A 24,899-nucleotide genomic window follows, 5' to 3' on the forward strand; every position below is an offset into this window, starting at 1 on the left:
AGCCTGAATTTACAACACTTGGTACCAGAATACCATTCATTGAAGAATAGGATGGTATAATCATGAGGTAAAAAGAGACTTTAATAGTAGATGAATGAATAGTAGTTAGGCAGTCATTTGTCTAGCTATGTCTGGAAAATAAAAATACCGTTTAAACTTTGTGAGTCAGAGGACAGTGGCCTGAGAAAACCTTCTTGTAAAACTCTCTCTAGTGTCTGGTATTCTAAATAGACATATATATATATATATATATATATATTTTGCTATGATTACAACTTTTAAACTTACATGGATAATAGAAATATATATATATGTATGTATACATATATACATATGTATGTATATATATATGTATGTATGTATACATATACAAGTATATACTTGTGTTTTTATAGAAGCAGTCAAAGTTTGACATATGCTTACAAAAGCAAATACCTTTAAACTTATAGAAGACTGCTGAATAAGCATGCAAATATAAAATATGCAAATATATAATACAAAATATAAAATAAAGTATATTTTTAATTTCACAAAAGTAGTGTGTGAATGTGACATATTACTTAAACAGTTCAAGGTAAATACTTAGACTCAATCAGAAAATTTAGTATTTTCTGATTAGTATGTATATGTATTAGTATGTATATTAGTATGTATACATACATTAGTATGTATATGTATAGATTTAGTATGTATATGTATACATATACAAGTATATACTCGTGTTTTTATAGAAGCAGTCAAAGTTTGACATATGCTTACAAAAACAAATACCTTTAAACTTATAGAAGGCTGCTGAATAAGCATGCAAATATAAAATATGCAAATATATAATGCAAAATATAAAATAAAGTATATTTTTAATTTCACAAATGTAGTGTGTGAATGTGACATTTTACTTAAACAGTTCAAGGTAAATACTTAGACTCATCAGAAAATTTAGTATTTTGGATTTAAGACATATTAAGTCCAGTGTCTTTCTCTGTATTATTTTGTATTATTATCTGCTCTGCATGGGTCACAGTAAGTTAGTCTAGGTTTAAATCTACAAATCTTTGTAGAGTACTTACTCAATACTTGTTGTATGATATATTACCCAATTTGGTCTCCCTAACTGAAAATAATAGAATGTAGGATCTCAAGTCTGTATAAGCCAGCTCATCATCTAGGGAAGAATTAAGGTATGCATATTGGAAAACAAGATTAAAATAACCATATAAATAAAACTAGAATAAATCTTTGAAAATAAATTTTAGGGGAATGTAAATTGAGTGAATGATTCAGACCTTTTCTGAAAGAAAGAAATTCTCTAGTTAAGTGTTGGAAATAGTGATGGATATGAATTTTGTCTGAGTCGGTTGGCAGGATCCACGATGAGGTGAAAGAAATGAATTTTAACAATAAAATTTTAAAAAAAAGCGTGAGTGAGTTGAATGATAGATGGTAATAAAGAATCTTTTAACAACTGTGGAAAATTATTTGCAAAAATAACTTTGGACTAGGTTGATTAGATATTGTAATAGGATCTCAATTTGTGGAAAATTTTGAAGACTGAGCAGGTGACTAAGGTTTGATTCAACAGGTAATAAAGAATTAGTAACATTTAACATAGCCTCCAAAGAAGAAAGTCATCTTTGTACAAATGGCAGTGAAGCATAATATTTGAGAATTTATGTACAAAGTAAAAAAATCACAATTTTGAAAAATTAATTGACATGTATCCAATAAAATGCTCTAAGTGAGATCCTCAAATAAATTATAGTTGCAGTGGTTATCAAACTGTTTTCTCTCCCTTATCTATTTCTTGCTAATGTTTCTACATCTAATTAACTTCTATTTGAACAAAGTGCAGAGAAGAAAACGGCCTAAAATAGAGTCAGCTGAAGACCTTGTTTTTCACTCCCAGTTTTTGCATGGGTATAGAAAATTTAATCAATTTGTACTTAACTCATTGTCTTCCATTCTTTCTTTGTGAGTCACACATAATACGGGAAATTTTGTAACTTCGTTTCTAATTCAAAAAATTTCTGCATGTCCCTCAGAAGGTTCCTTAGTCCAGGATGTTCAATACTTGAATTCCTGGCAATTATTCTAATATTTGTGTCTCTTACAACCATTTCTCAAAGAATTTAGAACTAAGAAAGTTGATATAAATAAAACTGGCTTGTAATTTATACAGTACTTTGTAAATGTTATTAACTATAATAATGGCTTAATAATAATTTAAGATTTTAATTAACTTATGTTAAACCATCATATAATTGTTAGATGCAACTGCAGATGTACATATATTTAAGCAAACATGATCTTTGAAGTTGGAATTTGCATAACAGTAAAATTAAGAGGTGATTGATTATATCCATTACAGAGATTACTTTTTTACAAAATGATCTTAAATGATTCAGTTATGGAATGAGAACGAAGCCCCTTTTCCCTAGGCAACATAATTCTCCTAAAAGAAAAGGGGGGAATGAGAGGGTAACAGGCAGGAAGGCCAGGGGGTCTCCAAACGGAGGAACTATGCTGCAAGTGCCAGACATTTTTATCTCTCTTAAGCGGCAGGAGGAAACAAACCATCTATATTTTTTTTTCTTCTCTATACAAATTTAAAAGGAGGTTTCTCTTAAAATGCTGTGTTGCCATGACACCTGGTTTCACCTGAAGCTAACTATTCTCAAACCTTGAGTTAACCAATACATTTCTTTTTCTTATGGAAATGTTTGTCTTAAGCTATGTTAATGTACTCCAGACTCTGCCTTCAAGTTGGTTCTGCCAAATGGCCAAACCTACTTACTCAGATATTGTTCCCCTAATCTATGTAAATGAAACTATTTGTTTGGTAAAGTGGCCTTCTACAAGATTCAAGTCAATCGTTTATGGCCAGGGATGAATTATCTGGTGCCATTCTAAATTCTAAGACATTCCTTTCTTTTCATTAACAGACTGCTAGTGACTATATAACATACAGCTAAAGATTAGGAGGGGGGTATTCTTTCTGCCCCCTTCTGATGCCTTTGTCAGAAGCTTTCTCTATCTCCTTTATACTTTAATAAAACTTCATTACATACACACACACAAAAGACAAGTTTTTAGTAGTACATTAAAATATGATAAATCTATAATTCAATTAAAACATTTCAGAGATTGTCATGTAAAATTAGTTTCTGTAGAGATAGGAGCGCTTTAGTTAAACAGACTCTTGAAAAAGTGAATCTTAAAAGATTTTCTTTTCAAGAAGCTACATTTAGCTTCATTTACCCAGAAATTGAAAAAAAATTAAGATACTGCTAGGATCTACTTTCCAGTTATATAATCAACTAGTGCTATTTGGCCCATGTTTTTAAGCACTGATGCCAAGTTTCATACTGTAGTTTTTCTACTGGCCACAGAACCTTAATCTTGGTAATCTTTTCCATAAAGCTGGACAGTTTCATAAAGCCTTCTGTGTAACATGAGACACTGTACCATTTGCACATAGGCTGTGAATGGAGAGTCCTATTCCCTTTCAGCTCCTGAAGAGCTGTTCGATCTTATCTTTGTTGAGCTGCTGCTGCTGCTGCTGCTGCTAAGTCGCTTCAGTCGTGTCCGACTCCGTGCAACCCCATAGATGTCAGCCCACCAGGCTCCCCTGTCCCTGGGATTCTCCAGGCAAGAACACTGGAGTGGGTTGCCATTTCCTTCTCCAATGAATGAAAGTGAAAACTGAAAGTGAAGTCGCTCAGTCAAGTCTGACTCTTCCTGACCCCATGGACTGTAGCCTACCAGTTTCCTCCGTCCATGGGATTTTCCAGGCAAGAGTACTGGAGTTGGTTGCCATTGTCTTCTCCATTTTTGAGCACATTGACTTATCTGTAAATTGAACTTAACAATATCTAAACATATCTATGGTTCTAAAAGTTTGGTCATCAAAAATAATTTGTAGGCTACATGTAAGATGGGAATTCTAAATAAATTCTAACACTTCCACAGTCACATATCCATTCATCCAATCATTAAGTGTTTATGGGGTGCCTACCATGGTTCAAATACTTGTAGATGCAATAAGTATAGCAGTGAACAAAAACTTACTGCCGTCATAAAACTTACATTCTGAATAAAGATATTACATGATGGATGATGATAAGTGATAAAAAGTGTATTGATTTAGAACAGTGCTAGTCCAAGTGATGTACACAGACCAATGCCAGTCTGTTGTTATACCATAAGCTAAATTAATAAATTGATAACAAGTATTTAGAACTTATATAGGAATGGTAGCTCAGATGATAACGTATCTGCCTACAATGCAGGAGACTGGGGTTCGATCCCTGGGTCGGGAAGATCCTCTCGAGAAAGAAATGGCAACCCACTCCAGTATTCTCGCCTGGAAAATCCCATGGATGGCGTAGCCTGTTGGGCTACAGTTCATGGGGCCGCAAAGAGTCTGACATGACTGAGCAACTTCCCTTCACTTCACTTCAAAGGAATTCTCAGAGACAAGTAAGATAGCCATAATCAGATCTTAGTGAGAAAGTGAATCATTGTGAGAGATGATATCAAAAAAGTATTAGGGGTTCAAATTGATCAGGATAAGGACATTTCTTCAGACTGACATGAGGAACCATTGGAGGTATTTGAACACAGTAGACAAATGATCGGATTTATGGATATATAAAGTGCTTTATATCTGATATACAATAGATTAGATAACCTAGTCTATTGTCCTTGACCCAAAGAGACAGGCGGGAGCATCACTTGGAAGCCTATTGCAGGTTTCGGGTAGAGAACTGTGATGACTTGAAGGTAAAAGCAGAAGGTAAAAGCAGTCAGCCCACTGGGATGATAGAATGTCATGTCGAGCCTGCAGACATTCTGCACATAGAGCTGAGAGGGGTGTGTGTGTGTGTGTGTGTGTGTGTGTGTGTGTGTGTGTGTGTGTGTGTGTCTTCGTTAGTGGTTTAAGACAAGAAAGAGTTCAGCTGACTAGATTTTTACCCCAGTAATTGGGTGAAAGGAGAACCATTTATTGAGCTAGAAAGACTGGGAGATGAAAGGAGTTGGAAGGTAGAGGTGGGGAAGCCTTCTAAATCCCCCTTCTAGTTAAAGAAAACAAAATATTTAATATTAAAAGTTAAAGTGTAAGATTAGACTTTCTGCATGTACTTACTTAAGGCCCATTTGTAAGTCTAAAATCATTATTCTTAGAAATGTAGCTGTGTTTGTATCTATTTCCTTTGTCCAGTGTCCACTGTGAGATAGAAAAATGAAAAGGAACTGAATAACAAAGGGAGTGAAATTTATTCAGTTATAAAGCTGATATATACTTGCTAAGATTATACTGCTCTGAAATTCCTTTATGGTATAAAACACTAGTGACTATTATCTATAGTACCCACCATGGACTTCTAATATAAAGTGTAACTGGTATGGGGCTTCTCAGGTCATTCAACAGTAAAGAATCTACCTGCAATGTAGGTGCCTCAGGAGACCCAGGTTGGATCCCTGAGGCAGGAAGATCCCCTGGAGAAGGAAATGGCAACCCACTGCAGTATTCGTGCCTGGGAAATCGCAAGGACAAAGACCTGGTGGGTTACAGTCCATGGGATAGCAAAGAACAGACAAGATTGAGCACTAACCACTAGTAATAATATAACTCTGTAGTTCTAAATTTATAGAAGATAATGTGTTCTCGGCATATAAACATTTCAGTTTGTTTATGCACATTTTTCCTTGATTATAACATACTAATGCTAAATCCAAATGATTTGAAACAAATATTTGTAGACGTCAACTAACAAGTAATGTGCTTTTGAATGATAATTACTTATGGAATTGTAACTGATTTTGATTCCTAGCTTTTCCACTACTTAATTTAGTAGTTGTATTATTTAATTTTCTGGGTCTTAGTTTCCTCTTCTGTAAAAATAGAGATGATGATACAGTAGAGATGATGATAATGAGTGCTTGTATGTGGAGTAAATGATAATGTGTATATAGAGCAATTAAAATAATTTCTGGTACTGCTAATACATAGATATAAATAGCTATTAATCATGGTAATATAATGTCATATTAATAATTTCATAGTAATATATTTTAAATAATATTAAATTTATCAGAAGTAGTATTATACAACTATGTATAATATAATATCAAATAATATGAAACCATATATAGAAATTAGAATGTATATGCATGCTATACATATAATGTCTATGAATGCATATGTAGATATAGCTATATACACATACATCCATATGCACACCATTACACAGACACACACACAGTCATATGGTTGGTTTGCCACTGGACTTCATAGATTGCTAGGTAAATTTTATTTCTTACAATTTTTACTGGAGTGTAGTTGATTTATAGGGCTTTCCTGATAGCTCAGTTGGTAAAGAATCCAATGTTGTGTTAGTTTCCACTATATAGCAAAGTGAATCAGTTATACATTACATATATCCACTCTTTTGTTAGATCTTATTCCCATATAGGTCATTGTAGAGTAATGAGCAGAGTTCCTTGTGCTATATAATATGTTCTTCTTACGTGTCTTTTTTGCATCTAGTGATGTGTGTATGTCAGTTACAGTCTCCCAGGTTATTACTCTCCTGCGTCCCTCCTTGGTAACCACAAGCTTTCTACATCTGTAACGGTATTTCTGTGTAGTAAATAGGTTCATCTGTACCATTTTTTAGATTCCACATATAAGTAATATCATACAATATGTGTCCTTCTCAGTCTGACCTCACTTCACTCATTATGGCAGTCTCTAGGTCCGTGCATGTCATTGCAAATGGCATTATTTGTTCTTTGTTCTATGGCTGAGTGGTATTCCATTGTACATTTGTACCATGTCCTCTTTGGCCATTCCTCTGTCAATGGATATTTAGGTTCCTTCCATATCCCAGCTGTTGTGAATGGTGCTGAATGAAAATTGAGGTACATTTATCTTTTTGAATGATGGTTTTCTCCAGATATACTCCCTGGATTAGGATTGCTGAATCATACTGTAGCTCTACTTTTAGTTTTTTAACGTAACTCTTACATTCTATCTTTAGAATAATATATTTTTATATTTTTCTTTCGTATGATTTTAAAATACAATTTCTCAATAGTTTATACTAAAACCCAAAATGAATGTAATCTTAAAAAACATGCTAATGTTTTTTAAGATTCCAAGATTATCAAATGTATTAATAGTAATTGGAATTAATATATACATTCCTATAAAAGAAATGGCAAAGTATAGAGTGAATATCTTACCTTTTTAAAAATCATGTATATTGAAATTATATATATATCTTAAAATTATATATATGTGTGTGTATATATATATACATATTCAGGATTCAGAAATTACAGGTAGACCAAAAAGGAAAATGAATGTCATCTGGAAATCTTCCAATCAGAAAGAAAACATTTTCATCACATCATTGTATTTCCTTCCCATTGAATATTGTTACACATATAAACATATAGATGTACTCATCATTTCTTAGAAAAGTATCTTTGAAAAATAATTAATTTTATTAAGAAGCTTTTGAAATCACAATAGTGAAAATTGTGCAATTATATGAGACTTGTCCCTCAAAAATGTAATGTATTTTAAAATCAAATTCTGTAGTTATTATTTGATTTGCATTGTCTTCTCTACAAGGTCTAATCAGGTGGCAAATTAATTTGAGATGTGAACATTTGCAAAGAATGTAACAGAGTTAGTTGTGTCTTATCCTGTCAAAAAGTGTCAGTAGAAATCTGAATTCCATAATAAAAGACACTTGTTGTATAATTTATCCTAAAATACATATTATTTTTGTGTCAGAAATTGAAAATTTATGTTCAGAAAAGGCATGCTTCAAATTTTAAAAGTTGATCAAATTTGTGCTGTGCTGTTAAAGGATTAAAAATAGTAGTACTGTTCCTGTTCCACCTGTATCTCTAAGTAAACAGTAAGTAATTTAAATTTTTACAATTTATCTCCTAGATAATATTTTATACATATTAATCTTGCCAGATACAAATATAAAAACAAAAGCATTTATATTTGTATCTGGCTAGATACAAATATAAATGCTTTTGTTTTTATAATATGAGGAAATTATGTTATTTGAAAGTGAAAGTGGCTCAGTCCTGTCTGACTCTTTGGGGCCCCATGACTATACAGACTATGGAATTCTCATAGGCCAGAGTAGAGTGGGTAGCCTTTCCCTTCTCCAGCTTCCCTTGTGACTAATTCGGTAAAGAGTCTGCCTGCAATGAGGGAGACCCAGGTTCGACCCCTGGGTCAGGAAGATTCCCTGGAGAAGAAAATGGCAACCCACTCCAGTCCTCCTGCCTGGAAAATCCCATGGATGGAGGTACCTGGCAGGCTACAGTCCATGGGGTCTCAAAGAGTCGGACATGACTGAGCGACTTCACTTCCATTTTCTCCAGGGGATCTTCCCAACCCAGGGATCAAATCCAGGTCTCCCACATTGCAGTAGATTTTTTAACAGCTGAGCCACAAGGGAAACCCAAGAATACTGGAGTGGGTAGCTTATCTCTTCTCCAAAAGATCTTCCTGGCCCGGGAATCGAACCGGGGTATCCTGCATTGCAGGTGGATTCTTTACCAACTGAGCTGTCAGGAAAGCCCTCAAATGGGCTTTACTTTACTTTACTTGGGCTCTCAAATATTCCTGTTAATCTAAATGACAATGCAAGTATCATGTGATTTTAAACCGTTAATTAAGGTCATTTTTCTAACATCATTTTATATTATCAAAGGAAATCATAGGTTATTCTTTACATTTAAAATTGAACTGATGCTCTGGAACTCCTATGGTTTAGTGTTGAATGTGTTGTTCTTAATACCTATATCACCTAATTGTCTTAGGTAAGGTAAACTAAGGAACTTATAACACATTTTGGCGTTTATCTATTTTTTAATCATTACCTAAACACTTTTGACAAAACCAGAGCAAGGAAAAAATTTCAAATATATATTACCATTATGTAGTGAATGCCATATCCTTATATATATTTTTAAATATTTTTCTTAAATGCAAAAGATGTTTCTAAGGTCATGTTCAGTAATAATAAAAAGTTGTTAAGCATCAACTTGGTTTTTAGATGTTATATTGAATGATGCATATTTCATTAAAGAGTTGAACTTTTGCACTCAGTTTCTTATTTTAGATTTTCTAAGTGCTGCTTTATTATAATAAAGCCTCCAAGTAAGATATCAGATCTTAAAAAATTTTATTTCTCAACTTTATTGAGATATAATTAGCATATAATGTTGGGTAAGTTTAAGGTGTACAACCTGTGAATATGATACACTTTTATAATACAAAATGATTGCCACTATAATATTAACTAGCCCCAACATCACATCACATAATTATAATTTCTTTTTTTGTGGTGAGAACATTGAAGGTCTACTCTCTTAGGAACTATCAAGTATATAATACAGTATTGTTAACTATAATCATCATGCTGTACAATAGATCCCCAGAATTTATTCATTTTATAATGAGATTTGTATCATGTTATCAACATCTCCCCATTTCTCTCATCTCTGAGACCGTGGTAACCAAGACTCTACTGTATGTTTCAGAATTTAATATGGAAATATCTCAAAAACTTAAAAATAGAACTACCATATGATCCAACAGTCCCACTTTGGGATATATATCCAAAGGAAATGAGAACTGGATCTCAAAGGATATTAGATCTTTAAATCCAAAGATTAGTGAAACTTTCACTTTTTCACATCTATGTAGTATCTGAGGCACTGTTAACTAACCTATGAGGCCATGGAATGAGTAGGGAAGTTGCTAGTAATATTAGCAATGCAGTGTATTGGTAATATCTCAAAACTATGGTAAGAAAAAAATCGAAAATAAATAAAGTGAAGGAAAAAAAAAACTAAAAACAGATATGTTCAGTCATGAATAAGGAGCTAGGGAGAGAGATGCAGGTTTCTGCTGACTGAATAAAATATTTATAAGGTATGATGTTTCTTCAGATGTAGATGCTACTGAATGTATTAGTAGCATCATTTACTACTGTGGCCAAGAAAGACTACCCAGAAAATTGCTCCCAACAAGTGAGGTCCACCTTTTATAATATGTAATGGCAATTTTTTTTTTCTGCTTCATATTTCATTGTGGATAAGATAAATATGTCTTTGTGAATTTTGTTTACTGATATTGAATCAAAATCAGTTAAAAAGTAAAAAAAAACCTTAAGCAGCTTGCATTTGCTTTCATTTGCTTGCATTATAAGAAAAACTGTAGTGGATTTTTATTAGAATATACACTATTGTAAATTTGAGGCACTGATCTTATTGATCTATTATTCCTTTCAGACTTAGTCTAAAGCCCCATATATTGTGGTTATCCTTTAGTGTTTATTGAATAAATGAAAGAACAAATGAGTGAATGACATATATTTCCCCAGTGATGGATATCTCCCTACCAAACAACTAACTGTAATTAGCATATTATAAAAATTACACACATTGTTCATCTGAATCTATTTTAGAGGGATCAAACTACTGTTATAGAATGCCATTTCTAGAATAATAGACATTAGCTTATGAGAAAACAGTGTAAAATAAATTATGATATATTTTATCATGTAGTCTAATCAGTATTGATAGCTTATGGTGAACGATGTCAGATTCATGATCTCCAAAGAAGATTTAGCTTAGGGATCAGGGACCAGGCTTGATCACTCAGAGCTTTTGTGTGGCAGAAGTTTTATTGCAGTGAAAAACGACAGAAAAAATTTGTGACATAGACATCAGAGGGAGACAGAGAGTGCCCCACTTGCTAGTTTTATCAAGGCCTTATATACTTTTATCAACAAGATTAGAACTAACAATAGAAATGTCTTATCAGACCTGCTCTCACAACGCAAGCCTTCGGATAACAAACTTAGTCAGAAGCTTCTTGTTAAGAAGAAATATATCCTTGAGCAAGATAAATTGTTGTTAAATAATCATTAGTACAGAGCTTAAAGAAAAACACACCCTTGAGCAAGGTGAGTTGTTTTGTTATGTAATCATTAGCCCTGGGCTTAAAGTAAGATGGGGCTTCCTTGGTGGCTCAGATGGTAAATAATCCGCCTGCAATGTAGGAGACCTGGGTTCGATCCCTGGCTTGGGAAGATCTCCTGGAGTAGAGCATGCAACCCTCTCCAGTATTCTTGCCTAGAGGATCCCTATGGACAGAGGAGCCTGGCAGGCTGCAGCCCCTGGGGTTGCAAAGACTTGGACTGGACTGAGCAACTAAGCATGTAAAAAAAATTAGTCTTAAAGTCTATTGTCCTAACAACTCCAAGTTTAAGAAAAAGCATCTTATGTGACTAAAACAATGCAATGTAGAAAGAAAGTTTGTCCCTTCTCCTCCTTGAGGGCCCCGGACTCCCTATCAACGTACCTAAAAATTTACTCTCTCAGTATCAGATGGTTGCTTTTCTGTCATCCAAGAGAGTTATGGTACTAAGAAATGGCTTCCAAAACTTTCAAACACTTTGTCAGAAGGTGATTTCAGATTTGGCTTTGAGTAAAGTTAGTCTGAAGATACCTTAGAGGATCCTTGGTTGTCTTCTCTGTCACTTCCTCTCATTCCAGATCTAACACTGTCACACTTTTCTTTTGATTTGAAGGGATTGTTACTTTTTTAGACACAACTTAATCTTGAATGAGCAAGTTTGGATGGATGACCAAGGAGAGTGGAGTTGACCGAGACTTCTGTTTGCAGTCATAGTAGGCTCAACACTGCAAAGAGGCACAGAGAGTGGGACCGATGGGAATAATAAGCAGCCAATATGCTGGCAGCCCAGCCGTGTGCTCTGACATGGAGTTTCTTCCTCCCAGAGAAGGGGTATCTTAGTGCATTTGCCTGAAGTCCCTAATTGCCCTAGAACAGCCCTAGGCTGAAGAATGCCTTAAGGGAAGAGTGCCCTTAAAAAGGAGCACCTGGGTGACAGGAGGACCATGTTTCACTCTTGCTACTTCTCAGTTTTGCCCTTTCCTGATATTGGTTGACTGAATGTGATTAGAAATGCTTCTTGCATGCCATCAGGCAAGTAAACATTTGCTGATGCAAAGAATAAGAAAGAAAGCTTCACTCTGCAACCTTTATGAATAGAAAGGGCAAAGTCCATTCATTGATGTACGTCTTTATCAGTGCTTAAGATATCAGCCTGATAGGTGACCATAGCTTCATATTAGGAACATATAGTCTAATTCCTTTTTAAAGATACATCTAAGTGGGAAAAAAAAATTCCACAGACTGCCACTTTAATTACAGTAAATGGCAAAGGTCTCAGTTATAAGCCATTACAAACAGACTAGTTTTTATTACATACAAAGGGATAGTTGAAAGCATGATAATCTAGGGAAGAAAGATGGATACTAATGTTTACATACTTAGCTCCCACTGGCATTTTACCAGGTTGGAGGTTTGCACTGTCCCTCTTAATTTGAGCAAATGTATCTAGATTCACAGCAAGACCTCAAGGAGAACCAGATGAGGGGGCAGATGGCAGATGACTAATTTGGCAAGCCTTGATGAGTGGAAATTGTTTGCTTTAATTGCTTGTCAAGTCCAGTACCTACATTAAAGTTAAGGACTTAGCACTTACACAGAAAATGAAATACTACAAAGTAAATAAGAAGGACTCTTTGGGTGGGGGACAGGAACATGGTGTGAAAAATGATAAAAAGTGCAAGAGGGAATTAAACAAGATAGTGATAAGGGGAGCATTATTTCATTTAAGAACAAATGACAGAAATGTAATTTTTAAATCTGTAGTCTTTTTATTCTGTTTTTCAGCTTTCAGCATAGGAATTTTATGAGATATAATTTAAGAAAAAATATAACAAAATATGTAAAGGCAGGAAAACAATTAAGAACAGGAACTAAAATTTATATCCAAGCTGTTCCAAGTCAGTTTTTGATGACCCATATAGTGCATTTAAAGCAATTTTAAATAATTTTAACCTTGCTAAGCTTATCTTTGAAATGCTAAATAAAAACTACAATTATATTTTGTTATATTGGAAGACTAGTTTGGTGTAGACCACTCACAAAACATATCATTAATGAACAGGAGATAATTATGTGCAGTATTTATATATATTATTTTTTATAGTTTTCATTGATCAGTTTATTTTCCTTTGCAATATAGTTTAGCTGTTTAAGCATCTTTCGGGGGGTATTTAGAGACTATTGTAAGTAAATAATAGAAGTAAAAAACAGATCAATTAAATTTTAAGTGGAGCAGCACAGAGCAGTATATGTAGACGGTGGACTTGCCTTTCATCAGCCTGTTATATAGAATGCCTATGTCTTCCCTAGTTACAACTCTATTAATGAAGGTCTGTGATGCCAAATTCCCTTTTCATTTGGCTCAAGAATCATTTTTGAAAGTGATTTAGTTAATTTCAGCAGATTTCCTGCTTTATCACTTTGGAAGTCAGTAACACAGTGGCTTAAGGTAAAGAATCGAAGACCACTATAGAGTCCCTTATTTTTGTTTTTTAAAGGATACTGACTTTTAGATTGATAATATTTAATTTACAGTTTTATGTAATGTAAATTATAAAACAAGCATCCTATTTGATGATACTTTTAGTACTTTTAGAATTAATTATATGGAGAACAAATTTTTCTGAAGTATAAACCCACTTATATTATCACTTTGTGTGTGATGACATCTGGTACAAATATTTTTAAATCATTGATTGTTTTTGTTCTTTAGCCACTAATTCATGTTTGAGTCTTTTGCGACCCCATGGACTGTGGCCCACCAGTCTCCTCTGTCCATGGGATTTCCCAGGCAAAAATACTGAAATGGGTTGCTATTTCCTTCTCCAGGGGATCTTCCCAACTCAGAGACTGAACCCACATCTCTTGCATTGACAGGCAGATTCTTTACCACTGAGCCACCAGGGATAGGTAATTTTTAATATTAAAATAGTGGTCCAAATTAAAGCAATAAATCTACTGTAATAATGGAATAATATGTGATTACTAAGAGTGGTTCATTCTGGGGATATAAGAATGGTTCAATATTTGAGACTCATTAATAATGTTTAAATTAACACAAATATAATTAACATTAATTAATAGCAAAAAAAAATTAGCAACATTCAACATTCAAATCTGAAATAAAAACCTTGTAGATCCAGACACTGGAATATATAATGTAATAAAATATATATGGGACCAAGGAAAGCATTTCTGTAAAGATTAGAACAAAGGTAAAATGACTACTATGCCCATTAATTGAAAACAAATTATTCTATGAGTTCTAGACAGTACCAACCAAGAAAACAAAATAAAATAACATGATTGAAGGCCAAGTAAGTCAAGAACCTCAATTAAGGAACTTAGAAATTACAAGGTGTTAGCAATTAGCCAAGTTTTGAGGGAAAAAAAATGTCAAAGTCATCAAGTTTTAAAAATATGTAGTAATAATAATAATAAGCAACTCAAAAACATAACTAAAATTATTCAAAGAGACAAAAGCATAAAATGCCTAAGAACAAATATATTAAGAATGTTTTATAATTTATGTAAAAGAGCATATTTAACTCTGTTAAACATACAAGATAGCTTGAATGTGTGTGTGTTTTATATACATACAGTAAAATTGACTTATTTCGGTGTAACATATTAATCACCAGTTAATTTTCCTTGCTGAATAGATATTTAAGAAATTAATATATTGTTGTTCAGTATTTAAGCCATGTCCAACTCTTTGCGACCTCATATGTATGAATGTATGTATATATATATATATATATATATATATATATATATAATGCACCAGAGTTTGGTACCATTCACCCATCAAAGGGTATTGCTTATTTCCAATTGTTGGCAAATTCAAATTTGAATAGAATTCCTTTAAACATTCATAAATAATAAATATTTTTATGGAAGCAAATTTTCATCTGTCTAGGAAAGCACCTATAAATAGGATTGCTAGGTAATTTGGTAAATGTTTAACTATATAACTTTATATGATATTGCCACAGTGTGACCTCCTCAAAGCAACTGATTACTTAGTGTAGAGTAAGTTTTATTTTATTTTTAGTAGCAGTATTTTTTTTTAAAAATTATTTTATATTGGAGCATAGTTGATTAATTAATGTTGTGTTAGTCTCAAGTTTAGAGCAAAGGGATTCAGTTATACATATTCATGTACTTATTCCTTTTGCCATTCATGAATTCTTTTGCCATTTAGGTTATTAAAAAATAATGAGCTATATTCCCTGTGCTATACAGTATGCTCTTGATGGTTATCTGTTTTAAATACAGCAGTATGTACATGTCAATTCCAAATTCCCAGTCTAGCCCTTCCTCCCACCACCACCCCTTGTTGTAGTCATCAGTTCAGTTCAGTTCAGCCCAGGCACTCAGTCGTGTCCAACTCTTTGCAACCCCATGGACCGCAGCACATCAGGCCTCCCTGTCCATCACCAACTCCTGGAGTTTACTCAAACTCATGTCCATTGAGTTAGTGATGCTATCCAACTATTTTATACTCTGTCATCTCCTTATCCACCTGCCTTCAGTCTTTCCCAGCATCAGGGTCTTTTCCAGTGAGTCAGCTCTTCGCATCAGGTGGCCAAAGTATTAGAGTTTCAGCTTCAGCATCAGTCCTTCCAATGAATATTCAGGACTAATTTCTTTTAGCATGGACTGGTTGGATCTCCTTGCTGTCGAATAGACTCTCAAGAGTCTTCTCAAACACCACAGTTCAAAAGCATCAATTCTTTGGCATTCAGCCTTCTTCATAGTCCAACTTTCACATCCATACATGACTACTGGAAAAAACCATAGCCTTGTCTAGATGGACATTTGTTGACAAGTAATGTCTCTGCTTTTTAGTATGCTATCTAGGTTGGTCACAACTTTTCTTCCAAGGAGTAAGCGTCTTTTAATTTCATGGCTACAGTCACCATCTGCAGTGATTTTGGAGCCCCCCAAAAATAAAGTCTGTCACTGTTTCTCCATCTATTTTCCATGAAGTGATGGGACCAGATGCCATGATCTTAGTTTTCTGAATGTTGAGCATTAAGCCAACTTTTTCACTCTCCTCTTTCACTTTCATCAAGAGGCTCTTTAGTTCTTCTTCACGTTTTGCCATAAGGGTCGTGTTATCTCCATACCTGAGGTTAGTAATATTTCTCCCAGCAATCTTGATTCCAGCTTGTGCTTCATCTAGCCCAGCATTTCTCATGATGTTCTCTGCGTATAATTTAAATAAGCAGGTGACAATATACAACCTTGACAAACTCCTTTCCCGATTTGGAACCACTCTATTGTTCCATGTCCAATTCTAACTGTTGCTTCCTGACCTGCATACAGATTTCTCAAGAGGCAGGTCAGGTGGTCTGGTATGCCCATGTCTTTCAGAATTTTCCAGTTTATTGTGATCCACACAGTCAAAGGCTTTGGCATAGTCAATAAAGCAGAAATAGATGTTTTTCTGGAACTCTCTCTTGGGATTGGAATGAAAACTGACCTTTTCCAGTCCTGTGGCCACTGCTGGGTTTTCCAAATTTGCTGGCATATTGAGTGCAGCTCTTTCACAGCATCATCTTTCATAATTTGAAATTGCTCAACTGGAATTCAATCACCTTCACTAACTTTGTTCCTAGTGATGCTTCCTCAGGCCCTCTTGAGTTCACATTTCAGGATGTCTGGCTCTAGTGAGTGATCACACCATAGTGATTATCTGGGTCGTGAAGATCTTTTTTGTACCGTTCTTCTGTGAATTCTTGCCACCTCTTAGTGTCTTCTGCATCTCTTAGGTCCATACAATTTCTGTCCTTTATTGAGCTCATCTTTGCATGAAATGTTCCCTTGTATCTCTAATTTTCTTGAAGAGATCTCTAGTCTTTCCCATTTTATTGTTTTCCTCAATTTCTTTGCACTGATCACTGAGGAAGGCTGTCTTATCTCTCCTTGCTATTCTTTGTAACTCTGCATTCAAATGGATATATCTTTCCTTTTCTCCTCTGTTGCTTCTCTTCTTTCCACATCTTTTTGTAAGGGTTCTCAGACAGCCATTTTGTTTTTTTGCATTTCTTTTTCTTGGGGATGGTCCTGATCCCTGTCTCCTGTACAATGCCATGAACCTCTGTCCATAGTACTCTTATCAGATCTAGTCCCTTGAATCTATTTCTCACGTCCACTGTAAAATCATAAGGGATTTGATTTAGGTCATACCTGAGTGGTCTAGTGGTTTTACTTACTTTCTGCAGTTTGTCTGAATTTGGCAATAAGGACTTCATGATCTGAGCCACAGTCAGCTCCTGGTCTTGTTTTTGCTGACTGTATAGAGCTTCCTCATCTTTGGCTGCAAAGAATATAATCAATCTGATTTTGATGTTGACTATCTGGAAATGTCCATGTGTAGAGTCTTCTCTTGTGTTTTTGTAGCCATAGTTTGTTCTTTTAAGTCTGTGAGTCTTTCCTGTTTTGTAAATAAGTTCACTTGCATCATTTTTTTTTTTTTTTTAGATTCTGCAGATAGGCAGTATCATATACTTGTCTTTCTCTGTCTGAGAAGGAAATTGCCATATTACCTCACTTAATATGGTAATTCCCCGGTCCATCCATGTTGCTAGAAATGGCATTATTTCATTCTTTTTTAATTGTAATGTAATATTCCATTTTATATGGCTTCCCAGGTAGTGCAGTGGTAGAAGTATCCACCTGTCAGTGCAGGAGATGCAGGAGTTGCGAGTTCAACCCCTGGGTTGGGAAGATTCCTTCAAGCAGGAAATGGCAACCCATTCCAGTATTGTGTATATATATATCACATCTTTTTCATCCATTCATCTGTCAACGGACATTTCAGTTGCTTCCATGTGTTGACTCTTGTAAACAGTGCTGCAGTGGGCACTGGGGTTTATCCTTTCCATTGTATGCTTTTGGATCATGTTTTTCTCCGGGTACATGCCCAGGAGTGGGATTACAGGGCTATATGGTAGTTCTATTTTTATTTCTTAGAGAACTTCCATGCTGTTCTCCATAGTGGCTATACCAATTTACGTTCCCACCAACAGTGCAGAACAGGTTTTAAATATGTATTTTAGAAATAAATTCAATCACAAAATGTTTGAACTTGAAGGAAACGTAAAGAAAAGAGAAAATTGGAACCATTAAGAAGAAAATAATTGTCCCATTTTACACAGCTAAAAAATGTTGGAGGAATGGGGTCCCAACCTTCATTGTCCTTGGTCAGTAATCATTTCTTTATATCAGACTGATTGTACATCACTCTGCAAGCCTTTTTAAACATTTGATTTAATATATTGCATAATGTATACATATTATATATGTGTGTGTATATATATATATTTGATTACATAACATTAGTTAACAACTACCTCTATCAGTCAGTCAAATATTGTGCAAAGCAAGTTAACGTGTATTCACTCATTTAAATTTATGAGTGGTGGTGGTTACTATGTTCATTTTACAGATGAGGATATAGAATGACAGAGAGGCTAAGTAACTTGCTCAAGGTTAATGGCAGGCCAGTTATTGAACTAGACTTTAATGCCGGACATCTGGCTTTAGGCTCTGTGTTATTCACCTCTAAATTGTGTTTATTGTCAGGAGCACTCAACACAGACACAGAGACTCCAAGTGACTAAGTGACTTGCTCAAGTTCATTCAGCTCTTAAATGTGGAAGGACCAACATTTGATCCTGTGCTAATTATTTCTCCAAAGTCCATTTTATTTATTCAATGAATATTGATTGATAGTCTGCTATGTGTCTTTAAGTGTTGAACAGAGAAAGGCCTGTAACACTGGAGCTTACATTCTAATATAGAGATATTTAATAAGCAAGAAAACAAGCAAGCATATAATTTCAGATAGCAGTAAAACAAAAATCAAGAAGGCAAAAAAGACAGAGCATGATGAATGGGAATCTGCTATTTTAGATAAGATAGTCAGAAAAGGCTTTTCTGAAAGAGTGACATTTGAGTAAAGATCCTAATGTACATTCTACAAGTTATAGTATGAAGTTTGAATCTTTTAATAAATGCGATTAAAAACCAAGAATTGTTTTCAGTGAGAGTGACGTGAATGATTGATGTTTTTTAAAAAGATCATCTGGCGTCTGGACAAAGAATGAACCAGGGTTAGTAGGGAATTAAGTCAGTTAGGAGGCTCCTGTCAAAAGTCTAGGGCAGATATAACCTTGGTGTCTTGGATTAAATAACTTTAGTAGAAGTGGCTTTCTTGGTCGCTCAACAGTAAGGAATCTGCCTGCCAAGGCTGGAGACATAAGAGACCAGGGTTTGATCCCTGGACTGGGAAGATTCCCTGCAGAAGGGCATGGGAACCCACTCCAGTATTCTTGCCAGGAGAAGCCCATGGACAGAGGAGCCTGGTGGGCTAGAGTCCAAAGGTTCATGACACAGTCCTAAGGTTCAGTTGTGTGACACAACTGAAGTGACTTAGCATGCACATGAAGAAGTAGTAACAAATTTGGCCCCATTTCAATATATATTTTGAACATAGAACTGCAGGAATTATTTGTGTAACTATAATAGCACTCAATAGTCTCTGAAGATGTGTGCTACTTCTGATATTTTCTTTATTTTATATTTTTAATGAAAATTTTAATACCCAAGAGGGTACATCAAGCTAAAGCATGTTTATTATGGTAACCTTTCTGAAAGAGAAAGTACTTAGTGTTAAATCAGATTTGTTTTTAAAAAAGAGAACTTTTATCAAGTTACCAAATATTTCTTTATGCAGACAGTCCCTGAATGTTATACACATATTATATGCATGGCTTATATATACTGCTTACTGATTTCCTTACTGTATGCATGAACAACTTCATGAACCCTTATGACAAACCTTGGGCATTTTAATCAGTGTTTATTTTTCATGATACTAGGTCAACAGTAGATGATAATTAAATAATTACTCATTTCTCAATATCTCATATAGGCATTTGATTTGAAAGTCAGACAAAAATATTGATTCAATTATTTTTTTCCCTCTTTTTGTCATCTTGAGTAAGCAAATGGAGTGCTGGTTTCCATAGTCATAATAAGCCTGGAGGCAATCATTGATTTTTTACTATTAATATGGATATTGTTAATGTTTTTTCTTTGTGTTTCTAATATATTTGCCCCATGAATAAATGAATAATTCTGTTAACCAACCTTTGTAAATTGCTACAAACTCCTAATTATAGTCTTTTTTTTTTTTTTAACTGAATGAGGATCATGTAGCTCACTCACTGTTGGATACAAATCTTAAGAAGTCTGAAAAGCCCATGTTTGCAAGTATAGCTACATTTGTAATGGAATCAATACTAAATAGAATAATTGGTGATTTTATTAAAGCTTCACATATAGCTTTATTCCTGGAGTTCAGATGAAATGAAAACTCTAGGGAGCATATGTAAATTCAGGATTTTTGAAGCTTGATTATTGTGAACTTATAGTTTAAGGACTTTATAATAACGTTGGCAAGGGGACTGAATTTTGTTAAACTTGTTTTGGCTGGTGAAAAAGATTTTTCAATTCTGTTTGATAAACAGCTTTGTGAAATCAATGAAACTTGATGGTTTAAGCATTGTCTTGTATACATTGCCTGATTGTAAAATCGATTGACAAATGGAAGTTGTGAGGCATTCAGTGGAGCCTGCATGAAGAGAAATACAAATGATTTTTTATGCATCTATCCAAACTAGTTCTTTAAAAATCAAGTCTGTCTGTCAAGATGAAAGTTAGGAGGAATGTACTACTGGATTTAGATAGCTTGACTAGAACATAAATATAAGGAAAGCCTCACTGAGGCAAAAATATTTTTTAACTGAAACTGTGTTAACCAGAAACTCCCCAAATCAGAATGTTTGAGAATATTCTGATTATTTAGAATATCTGTTTATTGAATTATATTTTGTGTTAGTGAAAGATAATTTTAAACATACTTATTCTAATTTTCTGTTTTCACATAGTACTACAAAATACAGCTGATCACTTTTGAACAATGAGAACTTTTCTGACTTGCAGTTTATTTTCCGAATACAAGTTATGCTTATTTTTATGGCAATTAAATTAATTATTAAATATCTTTTTGGAAAGCATCATGCTATATAGCTCAGCAGATAGACAATAATGATTAATATATTTCATCTGTCTTCAAAAAGCTTACAGCATTTGTGTCTTATATAAAGAGATTTTTGCAATAATAATAATTTCATATTCTATATTCTTTTTGTATATGCAGAATGAGAAAGATGCAAAAATACATAGGCACTACAATTATACTGATAAACTTTCTGCCAAAATTGTTTAAGCCTTTACAGGAAAGGTCAGAATGCACTTAATATTTTAGAAACCTTTTCATTTAGATGTTTGTGTATTGATTTTTGTACACGTTTTATTTTCAACCAAAGGAAACTTGTATAACATAAGCTACATATAAATTGTAATGTTAAATTATATACATTTTATAAATGGTGAGTAAGTTTATTAATTGATGCTTAATTACCCTCATCAATAGTTGCATTAAAATATAAGCTTGTCATCTTTGGAAGTGAAAATAATTGAAATATACATTTCATAAGCCCACATAATAGTAACTTTTTCTCAACAGACATTTTACAAGTTATAAAACTTCTGTGAGCAGTAAAAATAAAGAGCATGTATTAAAAGTGTTTTTTAGGGTCTCTAGAGTACATTAGGGCTTCCCTGATGGCTCAGCGATAAGGAATCCGACTGCCAATTCAGGAGACATAGGAGACGCAGGTTTAACTTCTGGGTTGGGAAGAGCCCTTGGAGGAGGAAATGGAAACCCATTCCACTATTCTTGCCTGGAAAATCCTATGGACAAAGGATCTTGATGAACTACAGTCCATGGGGTCACAGAGTCAGACATGACTGAAGCAAATTAGCCCACTTATTCTGTTTGTAGTATATGTTTATAAATGTTTCAGTCTAAGATTTTTAATATTTGCATTTTAAAAGGTAGCATTTTTGAGGGCTTAAAAGCCCAAGTTTTAATTCTGTAGAAAATTTACTAAGATCAGATTAGTTTGCAACACAGACATCTCATTTTTAAATAAAATTTTTACTTTTATCATCTTCTGATTTTTATTTACATATTTATGTATGTGTGTATATATATACATATATATAGAGAGAAAGTAGAATGAATTATAAGTTTGAAAGTCAATCTGGTTTGAGTGAAATTAAATCAATATATTGGATTTATATATTTGTGCTTTATATACTCACAGCAAATATGGTTATTTATCTCCTTGTTATATGTGTCTGTGGAACCCATGTCTTCTTAGTCTCTGTGGTTAGTATATACAATTTATGAGTGTGAATGCATTATGACACTTATATGTGGAATCTAAAAAAGCCAAACTTAATAGAAACAGAGAGAAGAATGGTGGCTACCAGTGACTTGGGAATGAGGAAATGGGGAGATTTGGGTCAAAAAGTGCAAACTTCCAGTTTTAAGATGAATAAATTCTGTGGATCTAATGTACACCATGGTGATTATAGTTAATAATACTCTATTACATTCTTGAAAGTTGCTGGAAGAGAAAGTCTGAAATGTTCTCACGACACATGAGAACTACACACGCACAACGATGGTAGTTAAATGACATGATGGTGATGTTAGCTAATGCTATGGTGGTAACCATTTTGCAATATATAAGTGTATCAAAACCACACATGTTCATACATTAAACTTACACGATATTATGTCAATTATGATTCAGTAAAACTAAAAAATGAAGGTGAGCATATTTATCAGTGTGTGATTATGGATTTGAAAAAGATTCAAAATATTTTCATCCAGGAAATTGGAGTAGACTGTTGCAGAGCAGAGTTGAGGGCAATATCATCATGGCTCCTGTCATACAAAGTTGGCCTAACATCCCATGTTTCTCCTTGTCTTGACAGTGTGTGCGGGCACAGAGAACAAGCTGAGCTCTCTCTCTGACCTGGAGCAGCAGTACCGAGCCTTGCGCAAATACTATGAGAACTGCGAGGTAGTCATGGGCAACCTGGAGATCACCAGCATCGAGCACAACCGGGACCTCTCCTTTCTGCGGGTAAAGCTGATCTTTCTCTTCTTTTTGTGAATGGACAGTGGTGTCATGATGCATAAAGACCGAGCAGCTTCTTATATTTGATGGTTGTGCTCTCCTGCTCTGCCCTGCAGAAACCATGACTATAGGCATGGAGGAGATAAGAGATTCCAAGGCACACTCCGGGAAAGAAAAAGAGTGACATGCCATCATGGTTGACACCTTGAGTTTAGGACAAATACTGCTGTCCTAAGATTGATGAAGGATTCTGTCAGAGTGTAGGCGATGACTTCCAGCGGGTGTGTCTTTTTCTGAATGTCAGCCGAGAGGAAAACTGTAGGCTGTGGACTAGGAGAGTCAGAGGACCAGTCAGATAAGAATTGGTGACTTTAGCTAGTCATTTCCTTTTCTGCCCCTTTCTGTCACTTTGGAATTTTTAAACTATTTTATATCACCATAATGAGAGTAATACTGTTAATTTTAGAAGAAAAGTGACATCTGTTTTTGAAAACCAACAAATTATTTAAAGTAGACTAGTAGAAAATCACACATAGATATATATAAGTTGACATATGTGTGCATGTAATTGCAAACACACACATATGACATCACCCAGGGACAACAAGTCCTTTCCCAGACTTGTTTTGATTCTCATTTATCCTTACTTGTTATTCCTGTTATTAGTACTTAATGCCTGCAGTTTCTTAAGTTTTACTTCAACTGGAAAAGTATAGGAAAATCTGAATTTCAAAGGAACTTTGACAAAGTGAGATGAGGATGTGGCATTTTGTAAAACTGATAATTTATTCTTTATATAAGAATTAATAGGATATATTTTAAATAATAGCATTCCTAGAATATACTCAGTCTTATTTTCAGTAATATTTACATACTTCTCAGGAGCACTGTCTTATTTATATGAAAATATGAATAATGCTTTGAATACTGATTCTGTAAACTATTTAGTAGATGGTAAATTATTTAGAGAACTGTGATAATTTTAATAATTCTATACTTAGACAAGAAGTAAAAAATAATGATTTTGAAATAGTTTGAATGCAATAAACATGTCTAGAAATGATAACAACCTCAGAATATGTACCACTTCAAAACTTAAGTAACACTATGAGACTTACAGTATCTGCTTTTAAAATGACTGTCATACTATTATTGATATAGGGAGTTAAGGTGTTTCTATATTCTGTTGTTTGATTGCTAGAAATCTAATTCTACAAGTTCTGTAGTTTGTATTAACTATGATGTTTAATTATGACATCTTTGTTTATCAAGAGTAGATAGTAAAATGTATCTCAATCCTTGAGTGAGAAGACCTTAAAATAATAGCTTTTTTTTTTCTGTTTTGCAATATTGTTTCGAGAAATGAACAGGTACACCTGTCCTAGAAAAACTTCTTTGAAGGAGTGCATATGGGTATTAATTATTAAAATTTGCTTGCAGCTTTCTAATCTGTCTTGATTATTTTCAGATAAGCTATATTCTTTAAAATCAAAATTAAAACTTGGTAGCAAATACTATAGATTTGTAGATTTAGTTAGAAATGCCAAGAAACTCAGTGATATTATAGAAAAGGAAAAACTGAGAGATGAATTAAAAAACAGGGAAACTAGGTTAAATGATCTTTTAGAACAGAATAATATAATAAAATTTTAAAAGGCAATCTGAGGTCTTAGTTTTTCTTCTTGTATTTCTCTTGCTTTATATGGAACTAGATTTCACTGCTTAAAAAGTGATAGCATCAGTATTGTAAGTGAGAGTCTTTAAATAATATAAAATTATCTTGATTATTATATATTTTATAATTT

General features: G+C 34.0%; 1 protein-coding gene across 2 annotated transcripts in view; it reads left to right on the forward strand.

Moving 5' to 3' along the window:
• ERBB4 (erb-b2 receptor tyrosine kinase 4) overlaps positions 1-24,899 on the forward strand; it is a 1,213,162-nt gene that overhangs the window by 431,912 nt on the left and 756,351 nt on the right. For both annotated transcript variants that reach the window (XM_065930645.1, XM_065930646.1), the window contains exon 2: positions 22,949-23,100. In XM_065930645.1, coding sequence (XP_065786717.1) covers positions 22,949-23,100 — 152 coding nt within the window. The remainder of the gene's footprint in view (positions 1-22,948; positions 23,101-24,899) is intronic.

Source organism: Muntiacus reevesi, chromosome 3 (genome assembly GCF_963930625.1).
Source record: "Muntiacus reevesi chromosome 3, mMunRee1.1, whole genome shotgun sequence".
Lineage (NCBI taxonomy): Eukaryota > Metazoa > Chordata > Mammalia > Artiodactyla > Cervidae > Muntiacus > Muntiacus reevesi.